Below are 25,833 nucleotides of genomic sequence, written 5' to 3'. Positions count from 1 at the left end.
GGAGGTTTTGTATTTTGCCGGCAGAGATCGCGTGGTTGGGTGGCTGCTGTCAGCGACTACTGAGAGGGCCCCCTTGAGGGGGATTCCGATAACAGTGCCATTGCATTTTACTGCATTGACTATCAAAGGGGCGCTCAAGCAGTTTGTCGTTGCATTTTATTCTTAACCTGTCGTTGTCTTGAGGCCCCAGGCCAGCTCGAGGCCCCAAGCAATTGCTTGACTTTCACTTTCGGACGGGTACCCGAATATGGAAGTGAATGAGGCTTAGCAAAAAATTTTTTCTTTTTTGTATCTAGGCCTACGTTAAATTCTGCATCCATTGTACGATTTTTTAATTTATTTTTTTCCACCTCGGAAGGGCAACGTGAGTCGAGAAGGGCATATGGGCAGTTGCCCGGGCAACCTGAGCAACCCCCCTGTGCACGTCCCTGGCGGCATGGCCAGAGGTTTCCATGTGTTTTAGAAGCGACGTGAACGGACCTTTAGGGCAGGGGTTTTCAAACTTTATGATGCCAAGGACCCCCAAATATGATGAACCTTTATGAGGGACCCCTTCTTAAAATCCATCTATTTTTATGTACGAAAAAACATTTAAACGGTTAGATAAATAGTAAGTGTGACATTATAAATACAATATATTGTTTCCCATCTTAAATTAGCTATTGATGTTGGATGTATAAACCCGAAGAAGAACATTTTTAATAAATATGTATTTGTATACAACTTTCACAATAAATGTATGCAAGCAGCGTACATACTATGTTATAAAACTGCCTTGCAACCCCAGTGAGAAAGATAAAGGAGACTGCGGTGAGAAAAACTAACTAAAGACAGAAAGCAATCATATACAATTCTAGAATTTATACGGCAAGAAAGGTGAGAAACATTTAGAATTGAAACAATATGAATATTCGGTAGACTTGATCCATTTTTGCTTTGTCTTTTAAATTCTCTAAAATTTTCTGGGGACCCCGTCGAACCTTCTGAAGGACCCCTGGTGGTCCCCCGGACCCCAGTTTGAAAACACCTGCTTTAGGGGGCTTGTGGAAAAATCATGTTTCCTACGGTTTAGAAATCGGGCATGCGAATAATCACACAGCCCTAGTCCAGCCATGTCAACTTTTTAGATGCTGTTGGATCCATTCTGGTCACACATTCTTACAAAAATTGTTCAATGATCTCTCTCTCTCTCCTTTAGTAACCCTGTGGACCTTAGCAATCCCGTCATAGTGAGTTCCACCCCAAAGTTTCAGGAGCAGTTGTTGGGGGGAAATGGCGTTCCTCATGAGGTCATTCAGCACCCCTGCCTCAAACAGCTGCCCCAGATCTTCTTCAGAGCTATGAGGGGCGTCAGCTGCCTCGTGGACGCCTTCCTCGGTAAGACTCCGCGCCACATTTCCTGAACATTCAGGGCTCTTTCTCGAATTGCTTTTTGGATGCTACTGTTGTGGCATTAACATGATATTCCATACGAAGTAGCTAGGGCTGGGTAAAAATATCGATTCATCAATGCATTGCAATTATTTGTCTCTCAATTCAATATTGATTCATCAAATCTTATGAATCGATTCAGCCCACCGGCCAGTGGTGCCGCTGTGGGCAACACTTAAGTAAGAACGCCAAAACAGCAAGATGGTAGACAGCAGCTGCACTTCGTTCAAGCCTGCACCACCAACGTTAAAAACCGACATTTGGGCTCATTTTGGAAAGCCAAAGGTTCTCTGATCAGCTGTTCAGTGTTATTTATTGCAGTGTTTCCCACACATAGACTAATTTGTGGCAGTGCACCCCAGAATCAACATCGGCTGCCACATATTGCGTTTCATCATTATTTTTGTAAACTCTATTTAAAACACGTATGCAGCGTATTCGTTCAGCTGCATTTCATTTCCCTGCTCCCCCCCGTCTCTCGCATGACACGCACACGCACACACACACACAGACTGCGTTGCATTCGATCGTTCTTGTGACATGCGTTCATCTCGCAGCAGAGCGCGCGGTCACAGATCATGGCGCTCTCAATAGTTGTAAACAAACCAGCACTCTCAGTACATTTAAATGGACAGACAACAGCTTCACTACACTATACCGTTATTAGCTTTCAAATATGTGGAAAACACTATATTGTGTTGACAAAATAGCACTTTGTAATGTTATAATATCAATGGTTGCACTTTTTTTGAGTATGCACATTTTGTGCTTGAATGTATAGGAAGAAATATACTTTCTTCTACTTACAGTTACACACACTTTAGAGGTGTTAATAAAGCGCCAGTTTGTTACAGCTGTGGTTTGTATCCGGTTGTTAAGGCTGACGTCACGCGGCAGCGCTTCCGGTTCCAAACGCTCTATCTTATACCACAAGAAAAACTACAAACCGTGCTAATATACACACACAATGTGGTGTGATACTACAAAAAAAGCTATAATCATAACTTTTTTCTCCATACCAAAATTCCAGATGGCCAGACAGTGATTCATCTTTTTTAAATCGTTAAAATATTAATGTATGTGACGCTGTGAGCACAGAGACTGTTGTGTAGACTGTAAGTATTTAAAATGTTAAACTTTTTTAAACGTTTGATGTTTAATATGAATAAATCACGCTCATAAACGGGCGTCAATGGCATTCTCAAGTGAAACGAGTTGAGGCTTGGACCCAGAAACGGCGTTCCTTACATCACGACTTAACAAGCGGATTCAACATGTACAGTATTGTATAGTTTTTTCTGCTAAATAAACCCTGACAGGAAACATGCTGGGGTCAATTTATTAGTAAACATTGGTAATGCTGCACACATTATTTTAAAATATACTCATAGCTATACATCATAGCTAATAAATAATCAATATTAAATCGAATCAAAGCCTCTAAATTGAATCGAATTGTGAAATTCCAAACAATACCCAGCCCTAGAAGTAGCATGTAAATTAATATAGTGGTCATTAACTATCATGGTAAAAAAAATAACAATGTAATTCTCTCTTCATTTACTGCACTTCATTTACTTTCATATGTGCACTAGAGTCGTAATCTGTTTGCTCACAATTACTCACAAACAGTATATAAACCTGCATAAGGTTTCATAGTTGAAGCGATGGACGATTGCAGGCTTATTCGCAAACCATATGCGGTAAGTGTACATCAAGAATCGGATTGGGATTCTCAGTCAATCAGAATCAGATCTGTGAAGTGAATAAAGATTCACCCCTAATGGTTTGTATAACAATGCCTCTGCATAGTACAAGGCTTTCCATTCATTGTTTATTGCACTGCTTTCTAATCTCAGATGTTGTTTTAGTCTCTGATTATTGTTTGAATCTCAGTCGCAGTGATTTATGAACACCGGCTTTGACTGTCTTTCCATTTCTAGGTGTTGCTGTTTCTAAGAAACTCGAGTGTCCTGAAACTCTGCCTTCCCCTGGTACTCATACAACTGACTTTACTCAACTTTATTTCCAATTATCACTTGTATTTGCTATGATTGTAGCATATAGGGCCCTATGATTTCCTCGATGCAGACGGAATCAGGGAAGCCAGTCATAAAAACAGAATTTACTGTATTCTGCAGAATTTCACTTAATTTGTCATATTTTTGATAAATCATAAAGAGCAAGGTCAGCACACTTGAATCAAATTGCGATGTAGACTAGTGTCTGTGAATATTAAACCGCAAAACGACTATTTAAATCAGAATCCTGCGTGTGTCTGTGTGAATGAATGGTTTTTCCCATACACACACTGAAGCACGCGTAATGTTCGCTGTGTTTTCAGCCTCTATATGAGGACATGAACGCATGAACTTCATCTCCAGAGCAGCTCTGAGAGTCGCTTCATCAGCATTTTACAGTTTCATTTGATAAAACTATCATGTTATGTCATAAATACAGAGACTCAAAGGTCACAGCAACCTGTCAAAATAAAAGTTTAGTTTAACTTGAAGCATTGTGACAAAAATATATTACTGTTGAACAGTAGAATTTAGCTCCATCTCAATGTAATAATAATACACTAATAATAATAATCACTTTTTTTAAGGAATATTCACAATTTTCTTCCGTGTTGTAATTTTAAAGTAAAGCTCTGTTGTGCAACACTTTGTCTAACAAAGAAGTTTTGTTAAATTATTATGATTTAAAAGATAATTTAAAATCACGTTTTATGCCTTCATTTGATTGCCAGAAATTTTTGCATGAAATTCTTAAAACACAGAATTTCTGGGGGAAAGTAATTTCATTAAAAAAATGACTAATTTTTTTATTTATTATTTTTATAAATTTAATTAATTAGACTTTTTTTTCATTTAAAATTGAAATAAATCATTAAAATGAAATCCAGAAAATAAAAATGTATTTACATTTAAATGTATGTATTTAGCAGACACTTTTATCCAAAGCGACTTACAAATTTCATAGTAATTTGACATCATAGTAATTTTTTTTAAACTTTTAATAAATGGATGTTTAATTGTATGTTTCATGATTTCAATTAAGTAGACATGCTTTTTAATTGCTAAAACTAAATTGTATTAATTAAATGGGAACAAAAAATTGAATTTTGATCAAAATCATTACTTTGGATATTAAAATATGTTGTCTAAAGCCGGGTGCACACTGTGCGATTTTGGACACGATTTGGCCGTCTGAGACAAATTTAGCAAATCCTAAAAGATTCCTCTGATCCTAGGCTAAAATCTGACGTCTTTGGTCGTTATTTTGACATGTTCACCGGCAGCCGATTAATGAGCGCTGCGATCAAATTTTACCTCAGACGAAATTCTGGCAGTGTCAGAAGATTTGGCACACAATCCTGCAGTGTGACTTCTCCTACGAAGACAGTCAAATATCTTCGTTTTCAAGACAAACTATGACCAAAACGAGAGCTAGAGATTTCTTTATAGCCAGCATTTCAGTCCCGCGTGTAATGCAGCTCACTGTCACCGAACGCGTCATTCATTGATGATATAAAGCTCCGGGTGAGTTTTCTAGCGCGCGTCCGTTTTTAGCGCGCCTTCACTATCGTGCAGTCTGACATTAATGACAACTGAGATCTTACAGTGTGACATGGCTTACATCGGGGATCATGTTCGTACAGTCTGACAAGGGACATTCGCAAAGGATTTTGAAAAATCGCACAGTGTGCAGGACCCTTAAACTAGGAGTAACACTTGTGAATAACAATTGCAGCGCGATGTGTTTGACTCATTTCAATGGGAGAGTCTGTACGTAAAGCATATTGTAACTTTATTTTTAAAGCAAAGCACAGTCTGGTTTAATTGACACAAGTACGTTCAGGCGTTTAAAATCATTATTCAAAGAAATGTGCTTGATTTGGTTCATTTGTTCATACAGACTGTATTTTAAAAGGGCGCTCATGTCTGCAGAAATAATCTTTTTGTTATTAAGTGAATATATTCAGTTGAAATTTGTTTGTTCATTCCAAGAATGAACTAAGAGTGAAATGCCTCAGTATCTTAAGTTACATTAGTCTTAACCGCATGCTCAGTGGTTTGTCACTATGCCCTGACATGTTGTGTCCTCCTCAGTTTCTAACATTTCTTTAGAGGTCTTGTTTTATGTTTCCTCAGGGGTCACAGTGTCTAGGAGTAATATTCGAGACAGACTTCCCTCTATAGGTACACTAAACCTGCCCAATCCCAATCAGTTAGTGACTAACAGTGGGGTTAACACGCTGATTCTGTAGAGGTGTTTGAAGAGCTGTAACTCTAATCACATCAACAATAACGATTGGAGATTTTCAAATTATGGTCACAGGGCTCCAGACTACAACCAAAGGGTGGCATTTTATAACCTTTTTCCAGACATTGTGACTACATTTTGTTAGAGGTCACACTGGTGCCTCCACCACGTGCCCAACTGATAAGAGCGGCCATTTCTGTTATATATGAGAAACATAAAATGGCAAACAAAAATGAAAGCGGACTCGTTTCAGCTCTGCACGGGCCGATCTCGATCACATGACACCATTACTACACAGTGCTGGAGATCCAATGCGAAAGAGTTTGAATTAACCACAGAATTAATAACATCGGGATCTAGTGGAATCTAGGACTTTTTTAATATAACTCAGATTGTATTCGTCTGAAAGAAGTGTCATAGGATGACTTGAGGGTCAGTAAATCATGGGCTAATCTTCATTTGTGAACGAACCCTTTAATATATGGAAAAAAGTCACAAAGTCTCATGAAAAACTAACACTTTTCTTCACATTGAGACTGAATTATACAGAAAATAAGTGAAGAACTGCTTTAATCATCACTGAAGCTGTCGGTCAGTTCAGTGTGAGACTAAGGGTGCTTTCACATCTCTAGTTCGGTTCATTTGGTCCGAACCAAAGGCAAATGGTGCATTTTTCAGCTTTTTTGGTTCCTTTTCACACCACACTGATTGCTTTGGTCGAACCAGTTGAAACGAACCAAAACGCAGGCAGGTGACAACATCCACATCACTCATTGGCCGTGGCGTATTTCCTAAACTGCTTTTCGATTGGTCAGAATTTACGTGTGGGAAAATTCCAGCAGAAGAGGCAAAGCCAGCAAACTATAATAACCCTATGGAGAGACGACTGCGGGCTGGTTTTGTCCCTGGCCATAATCTACTACACTGTGTGTTTTTACCACAGAATGCAAACAATACATTTCTATAATGAAGCGCGGATGCGGCGTGAAAACAACGCTCTAATGCTCTGCAGACGGCGAGCGCGCATCACTCGTCACTTCAAGAGGAGGCGTGCATTAATTATTCTTACTGACAAGCTCATCTTACGAAAATATTTTCAACGGTCTATCAGGTAATAATATCATGCACACAATGTCAGCGCAGCTAACTACAGCAGCTGGTTTAGTCCAAAAATGATCAGTACTTTTGCAGTTGTTTCTGTTCGAGGTCGGATCACGCTCTCACCACAAACGAACCGCTCCAGAGTACGTTTGAAAGCGAACCGAGACCAGCTCTTCAAGGAGGTCTCAGTACGCTTGTTTGGACCGCTTTTGGTGCGCACCCGAGTGCGATTGCTGCTTTCAGACCTGACCAAACGAACCGCACCAAAGAGAAACCGAACTCTAGTACGATTCAGCTGAACTAAATGAGGCAGGTGTGAAAGCACCCTAAAAGATCTATGGGATATTTAATGAATAGAATATTAAAATTTGGTAACTTTAGTATAGGGAACACATTCACTATTAACAACAACTTTTGCCTCAATAAATTCCTAATTTACTGCTTATAGTTAGTAAGGTAGTTTTCGTAGCATTTAAGTTTAGGTATTGGGTCGGATTGAGGGATGTAGAATAAGGTCATGCAGAATAAGGTATGCTAATAAGCAACTAGTTATAGTTAATAACTGAACCTTAAAATAAGTGTTACCTAAAATTTTACCTAAATTTGGTTTTTGTACATTGTTGTTATTAAAAGTGAATTTTATCTGCATTTCAATTCAAGCTCAATGCTTTACTGTTAACATTCCAATAAACAAACATTTAATATTATTAGCACTTAATAACATAACTGCACTTATTAACATAATTTTATGTTTGATTTAACTTTATGATACATTTTCCAAATCAGGTGCTGGGTCTTCATCTTTAGAACTTAGTGGCGCTGGTGCCACTGCTCTCAAATGTTAGTCTGGAGCCTTGGTTAATAATATAATTTGTAAAAAAAAAAAGGTTATTTGTTCTGTGTGTGTGTGTGTAATCCAATTTTTTCCCACAGGTGTTGCTGTTTCTCGGAACAATTTTCGAGACAGGCTCCCATCTTATGGTATTTGATAACACGCCTCTGACTAATCAAGAGGGAGTTTGATGAGGACTGTAGATTTTGCGAGGGTGTTTTGTGCATACACAAGCACTTTTAGATCAAAAATCTGTGTTGTGGAAATCAATTATACGTCATTAATTTTCTTGTTAATTGCCTTGTTTTTGCTCCCATGCGAGAGTAAAGGCCGTTCACACTAAGGAAGATAACTGTAATAAAAACGATATATATTTGTAAAGCTCACACACCGCCAACTATAACAAGAACATCACAGAGGAAACATATCAACTCATTCAGAATGTTTTTTTTTCCAGCTGATAAACAATAAAAACAGCCAATCAGAGTCCATGCTGCTTAAAAAAACCTTGAGCATTTAAAGCGACAGATGACAAAACCTCAGCATGTGCTTAGTTATAATAAACAGAACGATTGTTATCGTTATCTTTATCGTTATCGTTCTTGGTGTGAACGGTTCTTAAATCTTTGCCAAGAATGAATGTGTGCATACTTATTGGTTGGTATCCGGTCTCCCTCTATTCCAGATGGTGTCATGTTGAGAAACAAAATCAGACTAAAATCGCACTCTTTGTTTTACCTTTGTGTAAATCTGTACAAATTCTGTAGCTTTAAGATTGTCTAAATTCTTGCTTATGCCAAAAAACACAGAGAAATGTACATTAAATGAGAACGTCATGAATAAGAGCGTTATGAATATCATCTGCAAATTATAGTTCTTTAGTGTGTACTTTATCGACCATCAAAAATTTATTGAATTTGAACTATCTGCCCAGTTACTATTTTGCCAGGATTTGTAAGCTATTGGATATCTGAAAAAAGCAGACTTTGATGTCCTGCTCCAACTTCATGTTTCTTTAATGTGGGGTCTTTACATGAGGAAATGGCTCTGAAATATCAGCTTTCCTCTCGCAGGAAACAATCAATGAACTGTCTGATTTCTGAAGGGAGATCTGCTTCTTTTGCTGGCCAATCAGTATGCCCACAAAGGTTTTAGGCAAATAACCAGATTTGAATGCAGGGGTTGCCAGCATTGTCAGCCAATCAGCTGCTGAGGTGGGATGCTGTATGGAAATGCATCAGTGATGATCTGATGTTAATGGAGTGTGTAGATGGTTGCATTTCATTGCATCTCTTTGAAATGCTGTGAACAGGTTTCCCTCGTGTTATAAGCAGCTAAACGAGTCATAATTAAGAATTTACCATACAAAATTATCACCCTAACCCCTGGTTTCACAAACAAGACGTAAGCCTAATCATAGACTAAAATGCATTATTGAGCTGTTTTAACAACTTGCACTGGCATAACTTAAAATATGCCAGTGCCATTGGTTTGTCTTAAGATTCACACCAGTAATGTTTTTTATTTTTTTCTATATAAATGTCCCTGTTTGTGAAACCTAAGAGTTCTGGATTAAAATTGTAAAAGGATTAGAATAGTTTCTAATCTTGTCCTCAAATATAATTTTGCAAATGACAAATCAAATGATACAACATCATTGCCCATTATAAGTTATTCTTTAACTAATAAATGAGTGAAATGAAGGCTCGTAATACGAGGGACATCTGTGTTTATTATGTTGGATTATTGTGTGTGGGTTAAAGGAATAATTAACCCAACATTTATAATCATTTACTCACCATTATGTCAATTCAAACCCAAATGACTTTCTACTTTGGAGATGTTTAGAAGAATGTTTACTCTGCTCTTTTATACACTATGAAAGCCGACAGTGGTCAGGACAAAAAAACATCATATAGTGCACTTTATTTAAAGGTGCAGTGTGTACATTTTAGGGGCATCTAGTGGTGAGGTTGTGAATTGCAACCGCTCACCCCTCCCTTACGAAGCTCATAGAGAAGCTACAGTGGCCGTCGCAGGACAAATATGTCGTCGTCTGAGAGAATAGAGAGTTGCTAGCCTTTGTAGAGCAGTTTGTCCCTTTAGGGCTACCGTAGAAACATGGCGTTTTAAAATGTCGACTTCACTGTAAGGGACCTAAAGTGTGTGTAGAAACGGCTCATTCTAAGGTAATGAAATAAATAATATTTATAATATTTAAAATAAGTTATGATGGGTAATAAAAAGGTCTTTATACTGCACTGAAAACATAGTTATGTATATTATGTTGCATTTCTCTATAGATTCTCATTAATACTACACACTGCACCTTTTTCTTAGCTAGTGAGAATGGCATTTTACTTCTTTGAAGTGAAAGAGAGAAAGAAATGCAGGTTTTAAACAACATGAGAGTGAGTAAATGATTACAGAATCAAGATTTTTGGGTGACTTGTCCCTTTAAAGTTGGTGAATCTTGCACTACCGATCCAATCAGTAGATTTAACCAACAAATGTGCTCAAAATAAACAGCTTGTATCGCAGTATTGTTTAGTGATTGTCTTGTAGAGCTGATTTGTTTGGCCTTGCTGGTGACGTTGAAATGGCCAAATCCAAGAAGCATCAGATGTCGTGACATCCAAAAAGACGTCAACTTTTTTCCTTTTCTCATATTTTAGGGCTGAAATGGATATGCTGAGATATTGTCCTGCAATTAAATAAACATTGGGCATGTTGGCAGGTGCTTTATGGCTGAATATGTGTCCAGGCGTGATCGCTCAAGTGTCCTTGTATTCTCAGTCTTTTCTCTGGCATACTAAGCCTTTAGTTTTAATTCTTTGGTTTTTCTTGCTTCCTGATTGGTTTGTCTCAGGTATATCCCGCCCCCGATCGGACAGTGCTCCGCCCACACCTGTCAATAGGCTCAGTATGCCGCCGCCCCCGACGACAACCAACACCACACCCCCTCACAACCGCAGGCACCGCCCCACCGCTGTTGCGAAGACAACCAGCAAAGCCTCAACGGTATGACCATCTAGTAGCGGTTGGAAAACTACCGATTTTTTTAAAATCGACATTTATGTAACCACTACTGTGTGTGTGTGTGTGTGTGTGTGTGTGCGTGCAATTTTTTTGTGAAATATCAGGACACGTGTATAATGACATGGGTTTGACACCAGTATTACAGGGAGAGGGTGAAATAGGAGGTCATTACCCATGTCCCCACTTTTCAAAATGCGTATAAATCATACAGGAGGAGTTTTTTATAGAAAGTAAAAATGCAGAATGTTTCCTGTGATGGGTAGGTTTAGGGGCTCTGTGTGTGTGTGTGTGTGTGTGTGTGTGTGTGTGTGTGTGTGTGTGTGTGTGTGTGTGTGTGTGTGATGGGTAGGTTTAGGGGCAGGATAAGGGATAGTAATTACAGTTTGTACAGTATAAAAACCATTGCGCCTATGGAATGTCCCCACATTTCACAAAAACAAACGTGTGTGTGTTAGTGCTGAGCGGTATACTGGTTCATACCGGTGTTTATTTTTGTTAGGATATGAATTTTCATTATACCGCAATACCAGTATATGTCGCTTAAAAAACGGTTGTAACATGGCGCAGCTCGACTGTTTGAGAGAGGTCCTTTTTCACTGTGGGCGCGTTTAAGTTTGTTATGGACATATTTCATACTCTAGTGCTCTAAACATGAACCAGCAGCGTGTATGAGCACATATGTCATGACGTCTTCTTCAAATGAAATAAATGTGCAAACAAGGACACTGACACTGCAGCCGTTTGTCTGATCACGACCGTGATGACACGATGATTATTCTGACACACCGAAGACAATTATGCAACTTAATAAACTGACAATTCAAAGAAGAATGAGCAAAAAGCTTACTGTGGCGTGTCGTTTGTTTAGAGACTGTAGTGCTCTTAAATGTATTGAAAATATCCTTAGACCTTTTAAATGTTCTTCCACGTTTCTCCCTCGTTTTGGCAGTTTCTTGTTATATAGGGTTAGATTTTTAAAATGTCCCCATCACTACTGGAGCAAAAGACTCACACAGACCACAGGGTCCCATAGTGTCAGAATAGCGTCTAAAGTAAAATAACAAAAGTACCGCCCTACATTTTTCTTTCTTGTTTATTATCCTCAGAAATACTTCACTTGTGCAGGTAAAATTAATTGTATTCACTGCAAAAAAAGGCTCTTCTTACTTAGTAATTTTGTCTTGTTTCTAGTCTAAATATCTAACAATTCTTAAAAAAAGATGCATTTACTATACAAGTAAAACGACAAGATATTTTTTCTTGTTTTGTTGAAAATCAAATCAAAATGAAATTAGTTTTTGCTTAAAACAGGGAAAATGATACGCCAGTGGGGTGAGAAAGGCAAGGCAAGTTTATTTATATAGCACATTTCATACACAATGGCAATTCAAAGAGCTTTACATAGAAAGGAAATAAAATAGGGATAACAAATGCATAAGAAAAAGAATATAATGTATACAAATAAAAATGGAAACCGTTGTAAAGATGATAGATTCCTATCTGCCTGATTCTAAATTCGTGTACTCCAATCTGAAAAAAATAATCTTGTTTCTCATTGAAATCTTGTTTTTTTGTTTCCGTCCCAAACAGTAATAGGATTACTTTTCTCACCCCATTGGCAGATCATTTTGCCTGTTTTAAGCAAAAACTCAACAACTAAACTAAACAAGAAAAAATGTCGTTTTACTCATCTAGTAAATGCATCTTTGATTAAAGAATATTTAGATATTTGGACTGGAAACAAGAAAATAATACTAAATAAGAAGAGCATTTTTGGCAGTGTTTCATGTTGACTTTTCAAAACATCTCTAATTTAAGGTGGGTTGCTCGGTTAGTGCGGTTCATTTGAACATATGTGAACGCTGCCATCCGAACACTGGTGCGCTCCAAACAAGCGGACCGAGACCGCTAACAAGATGGGTCTCGGTCCGCTTCCAAATGAACTCTGGTGCGGTTCGATTGATATATGAACGCAACACGGACCAAAGAAAACGAACCAAAAACAGCACGTAATGTCACAAGATGTCACGCTACAATCAGCTGATTTGACGACGCGGAAAGATCGGTCAGTGTATCCAAAATGTTTTAAAAATGCTAGAAAAAACGAACAAAAAGCAAACCTGGTTCTTCTCATAAGGACCTGTGTTGCCCATTAGTCGGTACAGACGACGGAACGGCCGTCTCTTTTGCATCAGAGCTTCGTTTCTGCACAATGGAGGAAATCCTGCTGCTGTTTTGAACGTTTTGAACATTTTATGAGCTCTTCATGAGTTCTCAGCTGGTAAAAATAATGCCATATTTACACGCATAAAATGATGGCGTTTAATCCAGCACACAGCATTGTTTTGAATGTTCGGCAAGCAGCTCCTACGTCATATAAGCCGACCAATCAGGTTGTGAGCGTCTCCTTGTGCCTTTGGTTCGGTAACTCTAGGTTCGCTGTTAAAAATGTCATTGTGAACGCTAAGCGGACCAGGACTATATGTTTTGTTTTTGTTTTTTGGTCCGGCCCAAACAACCAAACTACAAGTGTGAACCATAGACAGTAAAAGAAATGGACAGAGCGATCCCATTGACTTCAACGGCAGAAAATGAAGTCAATTAAAAGCACTCACTTCCTGATGGCTGAGCGAACTGCACAGGCTCAGACTGAGCTTGACGACGTAGATGTGACGTAAACAACCTGTCAGACAGCTGTAATGCTGCGTTCACACCGCACGCAAATGACGCAAATAAATTGCGCTATTTGCGCGAAGTTGGACGCGTGAACATTTTTAATCCATTCGCTTCATTTGCGCGTGACATTCACTACACAACAGACGCGAATTCACATCACGGGAGGATGTTCTGCCAGGCAGCGGCAGTCGGCAGAAGGACTATCCGAGGTAAAGCTGCTCTCACCGGGGTTGATGAGCGCTGAGCTCCGGTGATCGCCTGGGTCTCACACCTCCGAAAACGCCAGATCACATTTTAAAATAGGAGATCTCTTAATAAATAAATCACATATTTGAGCTTTAAGCAACTACATTCTCGCCTGAAAAATTATTAAAACTACATTTTGTGACACAATAACAGTAGTAATTTTAAATTACTCTGGCCTCGGGGTTTCCCCTATGGGTTTCCCATCCGTCACTTCACCACGTGACAGCAGTAAGCAGGCTCCTCATTGGTTAATGCGACGCGAATATCCGGCAAAGTTCAGATATTTCAACTTGAGCGATTCGCGCGTTCGAAACGTTCAATTTGCGTGATCCTTACCGCGAATCGCGCCGCAGAATGCCTATTCGCATCTCTGCATTGACTTAACATGTAAATCACTCGTGAGAATCGCGTCATTCGCATGGGGTGTGAACGCAGCATAAGTCTTCTAGTAGTTGTGGAAAATGAAATCTGAATCACGTTGTTTAAATATTTTCTCCCGTTGCTTTTGGCTCACTATGGGCTTCTCCCCATTCTTCCCTCTTGACTTTATCAGACTTTATGTCTCCACGTCCCCCCGACTCTCTCATAGACAGTAAAAGATTGCTTCTGAGCGTCTCCTCCTGTCTATACGGTAATTTCTCAACTGTGCGACAGAGTCGCGTTGGTTATGACGCAATGGTTAGCCTATTTTTACAAAAACATCTTCTACGGGGCGATAGTGTAAGATACAAGGTAATGGAGCCTTTTGTGCATTGTCGTGTTTCTTTAGAAATAAACAATGGACAAATGGAGTCTTTAAACGCCTCAGATGTAAAGTTATTCACTGTCAAAGTGACTCAAAAATGATCGGGTGTCAATTAGGATGCTAACAGCAGGTGATGGCTTGGTTAGCAATGGCCGCCCCTATGGGTGGAACGCTTTCCGAGCGCTAGATTACCCCCTTGGTGTGAACGCACCCTTACTCTCTAACTTTTCAAAATATCTCTAATTTACTCTCTGCTCCACAGACTGGCCAGACCAAAGTGTCGCACCAGCCGTCTTCCACATCTCCTCTCTCCAGCCCAAACCAAACGAGCTCCGAGCCGCGACCTCTACCGGCTCCGACTCGGCCGAAGGTCAACAGCGTGCTGAACCTGTTTGGCCAATGGCTGTTTGACGCTGCGCTGGTCCACTGTAAACTCCACGCCGGCCTGAGCAGAGACAGCAGCATGACCGGTAAGACCAAAATACCTCTGAATAATCAATACTGCAGTCACCCGTTTTCCTTTGTTTTCATTTCTCTACTTATTTTACCTGTTGAGGGTGTTTTTAGTTTTCTTTCATTTACAAAATATTCCTACCTGCAAGATTGTACCACATTCAGGGTTTGCCTCCAGTGTTACACTAGTGTAGATTCTGTGAAACAATCGCTTACACTGCAAAAAAGGCATTTCTTACTTAGTATTTTTGTCTTGTTTCTAGTCTAAATATAAAAAAAATCTTGCATTAAGAAACATTTACTAGACAAGTAAAAATTATTGTCTTTTTTGGGGAGGGTGATAACTCAAAATTATTAGAGTTTTTGCTTAAAATAAGATAAATAATCTGCCACTGGGGTAAGCAAAATAATATTGTTTTAAGAATATTTTTCTCACCCCACTGGCAGATTATTTATCTTATTTTAAGCAAAAACTCTAATAATTTTGAGTTATTTTTCCCCAAAACAAGACAATTAGTTTAGCTTGTCTAGTCAATACTTCTTGCTTTAAGAATATTTAGATGTTTGGACTAGAAACAAGACAAAAATACTAAATAAGAAAAGCATTGTTTGCAGTGTAGAATTAGAATTTTAGAGATGTTTGATTACTTCTGTAATAATGTTCTGGATTACTTATATTTACTTACAAGTACCTGAACATCATTCGCCGAACCATACACATGTAGAGACCTAAATTTGTCTTTAAAATACAATTAAATGTTTCTGTAGCTCAAACTCTATAGATCATGACACTAGCAATTTGTTCGATTTCTAGGTGCATGAAACTGATAAAATGTGCTCCTTAAAGGAACACGCCGATTTTTTGGGACTTTAGCTTAGTCACGGTCTCCCAGAGAGTTAGATAAGTCCATACATAGCATTATCATCTCCGTGCGTGCCATAACTCGGTCTGACGCACCCATCGCTAGCCTAGCTTAGTGCAAAGACTGGAGGTAAATAGCCTACTGCTCAATAAGTGACAAAATAACACCAACATTTTACCACCGATTTACATGTTGTGATGTGTATAGTTATTAGTGTACAGACCTAGTTATGGCACGCACAGAGATGAGAATACTGTGTATGGACTTATCTAACTCTGGGGAAGACTGTGAATAAGCTAAAGTCCCTAAAAGTAATTTAATGCAATTTAAGGGTGTGTTCACATTTGGTAGGTTTGCTTCAATTAAAATGATTTCTGGTGTGATTGCTCTGTTAATGTGGTTAATTTGAATAAGTCTGAACACTGCCAACCGAAACAAGTGGTCCGCTTCCAAACGGACTCTGCTGCAGTATGACTAAAATATATATGCAACATGGAACAAAGACATCTAAACCATCAAAATGACAGGACATGAGTCGCCTATTCAGGGCTCCACAATGTGACCATTTCGAAAATTGGACCAAAAATGTGTTTTGGAAAATTGGACAAAAAAAAAAGCCCTTGTATGAGTTCTTGATTCTTTATCACATATGAGATATTGGTGCAGTTAAAGCTGCAGTCCGTGACTTTTTTGTGTTCAAAATTGATATAAGTGAGTGCATCATGAATCCATTTTCAAATCGATGTTTTCGATTTCAAATCGAATTTTCAAATCGAATCGAATCAAATTCAAATCGAATTACTATGGTATACACATAGTAAGTATTTATATTCAGACTATTTTACACTGGTTCAGGTTGTATCATAGCTATCAAAATCCAGTGTTCGGCATTTTGCGTACGTGAGTTTTTGTTGTAGATGTCTAAAAAAAAATAAAAAAAAATTGTTGTGTATTGTGCTAATTAATTGAGATTTCTTACAGCTCTTACAAGTTGTTGGCCTTGTCTGTTTCGTTGCTTCTATTACTCTCCCCATTTTTGTAAGTCGCTTTGGATAAAAGCGTCTGCTAAATGATTAAATGTAAATGTAATGTAAATGTACCGCTGTGGGGTAGCCCAGTACCTTCGTGACTCACCAAAGTACTTTCGGGTACAATGTTCTTCCACAAGCTGCTGTTTATTAACAGCTAGAGCACCAAAAGTTAAGGACTGCAGCTTTAAGCAATGTCACATGAGCAGACAGACTTTCTCCGAGTATTGGCATGATTGCAAATGCCGTACAAAAGTCCAATAAACAAGTTGATAGTAAGGACATTTTAGCCACAATACTGTCTATTTTTACTCTATTTAGGCCCCGTCCACACAGTTTAGCTGTATACGTATAAATTTTGCACCGTATCAGCGTTTCGTCCACACGGATCCGCCGTTTTGGAAGCATGAATCTGATATTTTTTGAAACCAGGTCCCAAAGCGGATAAATCTGAAAACGCCAATCTGGCGTTTTCGTGTGTACGGCCAATCCGTATATTTTTCTCAAAGGGTGATGTCATCACACTACGTCCAGCACGGTGAAGAGTTAAGAGATACAACTACGGGCACTGGGCATGTGCACATCAATACCACGTCATTTAATGACCGTATCTGCAGTACTGTAAGGGTGTGTTTAGGGTTGGGGTAGGTGTAGGCGTTAATAAAACACATCTGTTAAGTAGAAAATGTATTTTTTGTTATTTTTATCGTGAGATTTTGCCTCAACTCCGACCACTGCTATACCCCTTCTAGCCACAAATCTTCCGTTTTTAGTGTATTTCTGTCGCAGAATTGCAGCGCCACACACTGGCCTGGCATGCAAACTACATCGTTTTTAGTCCTTTTCTTAATCTCGTGTGGACGCAGATATTTCTTGAAACGAGGAAAAAAAAAGATCGGATTGGGAAAGCTCTGGCTTCGTGTGGACGGGGCCTTAGTTTCAAACAAAGCCACACCAGAACTGTTGCATGTCTGCAAGCAACGGTGATTCTTGAATTAATCTGCATTTTGAACGAGTTAATGAATGACTCGCACATTAAGACTCACCGACTCAAGACTTGCTTGAGTTGTAAATGTTGTTGTTCTTATTCTTCTTCTGCTCTGGTTCTATCGGCTGCCCTAGACTTCCACTTACAGTAGAGTTATGAAATTTGACACAGATAGAGGGCAGTCTGAAATGTCACCATAGCCAATTTGGACTCTCTCAATCCTTCTAGCGCCACCAACTGTCCAAAGTTGTACTCACGTTTGTGCTAATAACTTTTGAAGCGTAAGGGCTTAAATTGTATGTTTTCCTCTGATTCCTTGGCTCAAGACGATTTGATTGCATCGTATGACATCCTTTTCAGTAGTGCCAATTCTACACCCACATTTTCAAACCCCTTCTAGACATTTTCAGAGAATAACAAGAAAAAGTTATGGAATTTAAATCCATTCATCAACGTGTTATTGAATAACGTGCAAACAAATTTTACATAGCACTTGCAAAAATAGACATATGGCTGTATCTCTGCAACGCTTTGTCGTATTCAAAACTTGGTACTCATCATCACAAGCATGACCTGAGGCTACATGCTGCACTTTGGCATAGCGCCACCCACTGGTCCGGAGATGCCTTCTATTTTTGCTTATATTTTCTGAATGGTTTAGCGAAAAATCATAAAAGCGATCTCATTAGACTCAGGGCGGCATGCTGAGTTGATTATATCCATATTGGCCATCTTTTGGATCTTTTGATGATTTCATTTGATTTGCAATAGTGTGATTTGTGTCATTGTTCTAACTGAATTTGTTTAAATTAAAATGTAAAAACAAATTTCTATTTTAATTCAAGAAATTGACAACAGATGATGCATGCATTTAATAAGATTGGGAAAAAAATGCTCTTATAATGGTAAAAATGTCCCTGGAAATGAATTTAAATGGGAAAATATCGCCCTGTAATGTGAAAGTTATCCTACATTTTTTACTGTGCTCCTAATTGTTTTTATTATGAAAAATGTTAGCATAGAGTTAAGTACGGGCGTCAGAACCGCGTCGTCTTGCAGCAGATCTTTATTTATGTGTTTGACTGATGGATTCCTGCCGCTGTTTTGAGTCCTTTACTCATTTTCTAAGCTCTTTGTGAGTTCTCAGCTGGTAAAAATAGCATCCTATGTATGCACATAGCATTGGTTTGGATGTTGCATTCAAAAAAATATACGTCATAAAAGCCATTTTTGTATCTACAGGTTCGGTGTTAAAAATGACTATAAATGCCAAGCGAACCAGGACTAAATGCATTATTTTCATTTTTGGTCCAGACCGAATTTCAAGTGTGAACACACCCCAAGTCAGTTTGGATTAAAGCATCTGCCAAATGCATAAATGGAAATGGGAAAACATGCATTGATAAATCTTTGGAGAGATGCAGATTAGATGACTCCATTGAAATTGTTTTTTCAGTGTTTTTACATGTATATTAAGTTAAAGTAAATTTATTATTCAGCCATTGCTGAATAGTTCTATTGAATAAATGACTAACAAACATGCATTTAATTTGATGAGAATGTGGGATTATTCTAGTGTTTTATGTAGGTATTTAATTGATATCATTGTGATCGCGTTGCGTACATCTTTTCTTTTCTTGCATTGTTTTTGTTCAGTTTACATTTGTGCATGATGGGTAATTGAAACTCTTTTTAATGGTCTCCCTGTGTCTGTAAAACCACAACAACAAAACAATAGTTTACTGAAGTCTACTACTGCTGTTCTTTGATTTGTTTCCATTTTATCTCTGTTATCTTGCAGCAACATTTTTCCAAATTCTTCTTTCTTATAAATCTTGTAAGTAGGAACACAAGCTTTACCAGTTGCAGTTATTTGGTTCATTTCAGTTTGTTTACTTCAATCTTTTTCTTTCGTTACACTGTCACTCGTTCATTGTTGCAGTACTTGTTTTCTTGGGGCAAGAGACTTGCGCATAAGCTGCTTGAGTTAAAGGTCCGGGAGTGTTTTGACTGCTGCCCAAATCTCATTGGCTCAACTGCAACAAATATTCAGGATCCTGAGGTGGGACGTTGGTTTACGAGTGTCACGTGGCCGCCGAGACCCGAGAATGTTTGTTGCGTTTGATCCTTCCCCTTGATTCAACTTACCCCGCCATCATTAAAACTAGCTCCTACCCATACCATCTCCTGAAGGACCTCTACTAACTGATCTTCTCCAAAGAAACACACCAACCAATGTTATTTTGAGTTTTTGCCCAGCATTTATTTGACAGCTTTTTGTTTTACGTTAGCGTTTGAATCATTTTTTCATTTGTTCCTTTTATGTTTTGTATGGATATTTCTGCATGTCGTGGTTGTTAGTGCAATTTGTTTCCGCCATATTGTGCCTTAATGTCTTAATTTAGGATGCTGGACTATACAAATTGGCCTTTAATCAACATTTGTCTGACATGAAACCCAACTGACATGCTCTGATAACAGGGATACTGACCAGGAGATGTAGAAGAGCGTGTTCTGCTCTGTCTCGAGTCGCTCGAGCACAAACACAATTGCACATTATGGCACTACAATGCGATTTTGTGTGATCTGAAGAAGACCGTGTCCTCCAAATAGATATAAACGTGCTGGTGTCGTAAAAGTCCCATTAGATTAGCGCTTGCTTCCTACTGCAAATGGAATTATGCCTGCTAACAAATGTAATAAACTCTTGTGGAAGGATACATCTTTTATAATGTGAGTATTTATAGCTACAAATAAGGATTAATGTGTAATATTTAAACACGGTGACTTTCACTGGACCCCTTTCACTCAGTGTTTAAATATATAATATATAGTGATGCTGAAAATTCATCTTTGATCGCATGAATAAATTACATTTGAAGAAATATTAAAACAAAACATTTTAAATTGTAATATTTTTTGTAATTTATTACGAAATATGATGCTGAAAATTCAGCTTTGATCACATGAATAAATTACATTTAAAGGGGGGGTGAAATGCTGTTTCATGCATACTGATCTTTTTACACTGTTAAAGACTTGGAATCCCATACTAAACATAGACAAAGTTTCAAAAGTTAAGGTGGACGTTTGATGGGAGTATTTCTTTGTCAAAAATACTACTTCCGGTTAGTCATAAGTTTCGGCAAGTTTTTTGAGATCATGCGTCCCCATTGACGTTAGTGGGGGCGGAATTTCCTTGTATGGGCCTTACGGACAATTCTACCGGAAGCGCGTGAGAGAGAGCGAGGGAGAGAGCGAAAGCAACAGGCTATGCCCATCAAAACGCTGGTTTGTAGGATGCTGGACAGGTGACAATTACACATAGCACATAACAATGTCACCAAAAAAGTGGGTTTTTGGTTGCCAGACCAAGACAGTCCTGCACAGATTCCCCAAAACCCCGCGTTAAGGCAACAGTGGATGTAATTTGCTTTTCCGGATCAGCAACTGAGTTGGGCGAATGTTTATATCTGTTCGCTGCATTTCGGTGCCGACTGTTTCATAAACAAGGCCCAGCTTGACGCCGGCTTTTCCAATCGCCTAATGCTGAAGGATGGAGCAGTCCCAACGATAAAGGTCCTAACGTTAGAACCGCAGGCTGTGAGTAAGAGTGCTTCAAATGTCTGTGTTTTTGCCTATGCTCATCAAGTAGCCCAAACATGATCACGTATAGTTAATTGATCAATGGAGCATGCGATGTGTAGTGCGTGTACATTTGTTTAGCTGGCCACTATATGTGTAACTTTATGTTTGTGTATTGTAAAAGCACTCCAAACAACAATACACAAAGGGGGGAAATATGTTGAACTAAATAAGCGCGCTTCTTCATTCAAATGTGCTACTATTCCGTGTCTATCTATGTAAACACTAGCCTGCGGTGCAAAACCAGTCCGCTTACTAACGTTACAATTGTCTACACAAACCACGCGTAAACACACAAACACACGTGCACAACTGCACTTCCCACATGTACACCTTCAAAGACAAAAATACGACGATATAATTCAAGTATAAATATGTAAATAACACAAGCCGCTAAGCATATTATATAGTTAGTGTATAACTTGTAACTTACCACATACAGACGTCCTGCTCTAGTCGTTTTTGCTGCTGCTCCTGTTCAACTGCAACCTCTGGGTCTGATTCCGGATCATAGATGTATGGCTGTATCTGATTAAAAGCCATATTTTTTTTTTTGAATAAAGTTTTTTTTACCGCTGTTAGGGATGACGCTCGACTCAACACACAGCGCGCTGCTGCACACGTCATTATTTAGCTCCGCTCACACGACACGCCCCCACCCGCTCGGCTTTTTTCGGAAAGACTCGGAACAGCGCATCTTTCTTATATTATTATTAAAAAAATAAAGACTTTTCGGAGATATGCAGGATGCAATGCTACTCTATAGGTACTCAAGATTGACATGACACTGACTGAAACTGAGTGTTTCACCCCCCCTTTAACAAAATATTAATGCGAAGCATTTTAAATTGTGATATTGTTTTATGTAAATATTTTTAATTGTAACACTTGATAAATAAATACAGGTCCTTTTAAAAAAATGAGCATATTGTGATAAAAGTTCATTATTTTCCATAATGTAATGATAAAAATTAAACTTTCATATATTTTAGATTCATTGCACACCAACTGAAATATTTAATGCCTTTTATTGTTTTAATACTGATGATTTTTGGCATACAGCTCATGAAAACCCAAAATTCTCAAAAAATTAGCATATCATGAAAAGGTTCTCTAAACAACTATTAACCTAATCATCTGAATCAACTAATTAACTCTAAACACCTGCAAAAGGTTCCTGAGGCTTTTAAAAACTCCCAGCCTGGTTCATTACTCAAAACCGCAATCGTGGGTAAGACTGCCGACCTGACTGCTGTCCAGAAGGCCATCATTGACACCCTCAAGCGAGAGGGGAAGACACAGAAAGACATTTCTGAACGAATAGGCTGTTCCCGGAGTGCTGTATCAACGCACCTCAGTGGGAAGTCTGTGGGAAGGAAAAAGTGTGGCAAAAAACGCTGCACAACGAGAAGAGGTGAGCGGACCCTGAGGAAGATCGTGGAGAAGGACCGATTCCAGCCCTTGGGGGACCTGCGGAAGCAGTGGACCGAGTCTGGAGGAGAAACATCCAGAGCCACCGTGCACAGGCGTGAGCAGGAAATGGGCTACAGGTGCCGCATTCCCCAGGTCAAGACACTTTTGGGCTACAGAGAAGCAGCACTGGACTGTTGCTCAGCGGTCCAAGTACTTTTTTTGGATGAAAGCAAATTTTGCTTGTCATTGGGAAATCAAGGTGCCAGAGTCTGGAGGAAGACTGGAGAGAAGGAAATGCCCAAATGCCTGAAGTCCAGTGTCAAGTCCCCACAGTCAGTGATGGTCTGGGGTGCCATGTCAGCTGCTGGTGTTGGTCCACTGTGTTTTATCAAGGGCAGGGTCAGTGCAGCTCGCTATCAGGAGATTTTGGAGCACTTCATGCTTCCATCTGCTGAAAAGCTTCATGGAGATGAAGATTTGGTGTTTCAGCACGACCTGGCACCTGCTTACAATGCCAAAACCACTGGTAAAGGGTTTACTGACCATGGTATTGCTGTGCTCAATGGGCCTGCCAACTCTCCTGACCTGAACCCCATAGAGAATCTGTGGGATATTGTGAAGAGAAAGTTGAGAGACGCGAGACCCAACACTCTGGATGAGCTTAAGGCCGCTATCGAAGCCTCCTGGGCCTCCAGAACACCTCAGCAGAGCCACAGGCTGATCGCCTCCACGCCACGCCGCACTGAAGCAGTCATTTCTGCTAAAGGATTCCCCACCAAGTATTGAGTGCATAACTAAACATAATTATTTGAAGGTTGACTTTTTTTGTATTAAAAACACTTTTCTTTTATTGGTCAGATGAAATATGCTAATTTTTTTAGATGTATGCCAAAATCATCAGTATTAAAACAATAAAAGACCTGAAGTATTTCAGTTGGTGTGCAATGAATCTAAAATACATGAAAGTTTAATTTTTATCATTACATTATGGAAAATAATGAACTTTTATCACAATATGCTAATTTTTGGAAAAGGACCTGCATATAGAGTGCCGAAGTTCTGACGTCACTTTGTAGGCCAAAACGCGGAAGTGAGTTAGCATTTTAGCACTTCCGGTTCCCTCGCTCTAAAGTCTATGGGTTTTTTGAATGGGTTTTTGCTAAATCGCCTGAAATATGGTCTGTGGTTAACAAAGCCTCTAAATATTTTCACGTTTTGATCTATGACATAAAACACACTAGTTCTAACCTGCTTGTGATTTTTTTTAAACTTTATTGTGTCTTAAAAACGGCGGTTGCTAACAAGTTGCTAAAAGGGACTACATCCTTTGGCCAGGACTTTAGACGTCATCGTGACAAACGGGAAATATCACCAGCCCGCGTTTCATTCACTTTTGAATTCTGTAAGTAAATGTTTAATAAAAATACAAAACTAGCCCGCGCTTCAGCCTCACGTTCTTAGTTTACCTTTCAGTTAATATACATAGTTATATATTTAGTCCTTTCAAATAGTGGTGTTTCCAAATATTGTTATACACAGAAATCTGTGATATTAAGGTAACCGATTACCAGTTCTTCATTTCTGTGGAGACTGAGACTGTAGTGTTTTGTTTTGTCCTGAAATGGAACCACAAGTCGTCGAATGAAAGCTGCGCTGTTCTACATGTCCAGATTTATAGTGGTTCTCTCCTCGATATATGATCAATCGTCTAAGAAAAAGGACATACGATTGTAAATTGATACGGCTAGCTTACGTCGTGAGTGCTTCTGAGGTGGTAAAAGCACTTCTTTTTTTTCTGCCGAATTAGCAAATGGTATGCAAACATACAATCAAACATAATACAGTGAAAGATTCTTCAAAAGATTCTTTAAAGTCTATTTGGGGCACGATGATCAGGCATAATAGCCTAATCTTAATCACAAAGACAATAATATTAAGCTTTATATAAACTAACAAAATAATATACGAATAAATAAAACATTAACAAACGAGAAAACAAATCTCAGAGAGGCACGCATAAACCCAATTAGTTTCTAACATTTTTGGAAAAAACGAATGGGCAATATTTCTCATGAAAAAGTGGATAAGTGTTCAAACAGAGCGCAGATCATAATGAGCGAACGTGTTTTTTAAATAAAGTTTGAGGAAGCTTGATGATGACGTAGATCCGCGACTGTGTGCTGTAGTCCGTTTATAGCCTACCGTTAGCATTATATATTTGACGGCTTTATTTAGGCTTCAAACGGTATACATTTTGGATTCACTTGTAAAGATTATCTTGATAGACAAAACGTGTAAGGGTCATAACTCTATGTTGAACACAGATCTTATTTTTTGCGATTGTCCAAAAGTCTATGGGGAAAATGCATAGCCTTTGTTTGAGGGAACCCATGCGCCGCTAACTTCCGGGTTGGCCTACAAAGTGACGTCATGACTTCGGCACTCTATATATGTTTATCGTTAATGTTTTTTTTTTTTTAACCCCACAAAATAACCATCATTTGAAACCTGACTTGACTTGATTTGTGATCAATTAAATATCGAAGCAGCTTTACAGAAAGAAAATCATGATACTAAATCATAATTTTTAACATATTCATGCTATATAGTCACAGATTAGAGCAAATGAGTGGCCGTTATTTATTCCTCTCCTTGTAAGATCTCTTTGTCGGTAATCCCTGTCATGGCCTCCTACGATACGCATGTGAAAGTGTCACTTAGTGTTTGTGTTTGTGTCTCTCCCTGTCCGTCTCTCTCTCTCTCACACTCTCTCTCTCACTCACTCTCTCACTCTCTCTCTCTCACTATCTCTCTCACTGTCTCTCTCACTCACTCACTCTCTCTCTCACTATCTATCTCTCTCTCTGTCTCTCTCTCTCTCTCTCTCAGCCCTGGCGACTCAAGCTGGAGTTGAACTGAGACGTAAAGGCTCTCAGATGTCGACGGACACTATGGTGTCCAACCCCATGTTTGACGCCAACGAGTTTCCTGATAATTACGAGTCTGGTCGAGCTGAAGCGTGTGGGACGCTGTGCAGGATCTTCTGCAGTAAGAAGACTGGAGAGGAGATACTTCCTGTGTACCTGTCCAGGTAATAGAGCTGA

General features: G+C 39.0%; 1 protein-coding gene across 4 annotated transcripts in view; it reads left to right on the top strand.

Moving 5' to 3' along the window:
• ralgapb (Ral GTPase activating protein non-catalytic subunit beta) overlaps positions 1–25,833 on the top strand; it is an 84,018-nt gene that overhangs the window by 20,300 nt on the left and 37,885 nt on the right. For 2 of the 4 annotated variants that reach the window (XM_067458736.1, XM_067458735.1), the window contains exons 7-11: positions 1,199–1,377; positions 10,503–10,654; positions 14,602–14,809; positions 19,473–19,508; positions 25,619–25,820. In XM_067458736.1, the coding sequence (XP_067314837.1) occupies positions 1,199–1,377; positions 10,503–10,654; positions 14,602–14,809; positions 19,473–19,508; positions 25,619–25,820 (777 nt within the window). The remainder of the gene's footprint in view (positions 1–1,198; positions 1,378–10,502; positions 10,655–14,601; positions 14,810–19,472; positions 19,509–25,618; positions 25,821–25,833) is intronic. The other 2 variants (XM_067458738.1, XM_067458737.1) reach the window with 1 other exon arrangement.

This window comes from Pseudorasbora parva, chromosome 12 (genome assembly GCF_024679245.1).
Source record: "Pseudorasbora parva isolate DD20220531a chromosome 12, ASM2467924v1, whole genome shotgun sequence".
Taxonomy (NCBI): domain Eukaryota; kingdom Metazoa; phylum Chordata; class Actinopteri; order Cypriniformes; family Gobionidae; genus Pseudorasbora; species Pseudorasbora parva.
Note: the sequence above shows the minus strand (reverse complement) of the source record. Positions and strands in the feature narration are given on the sequence as shown.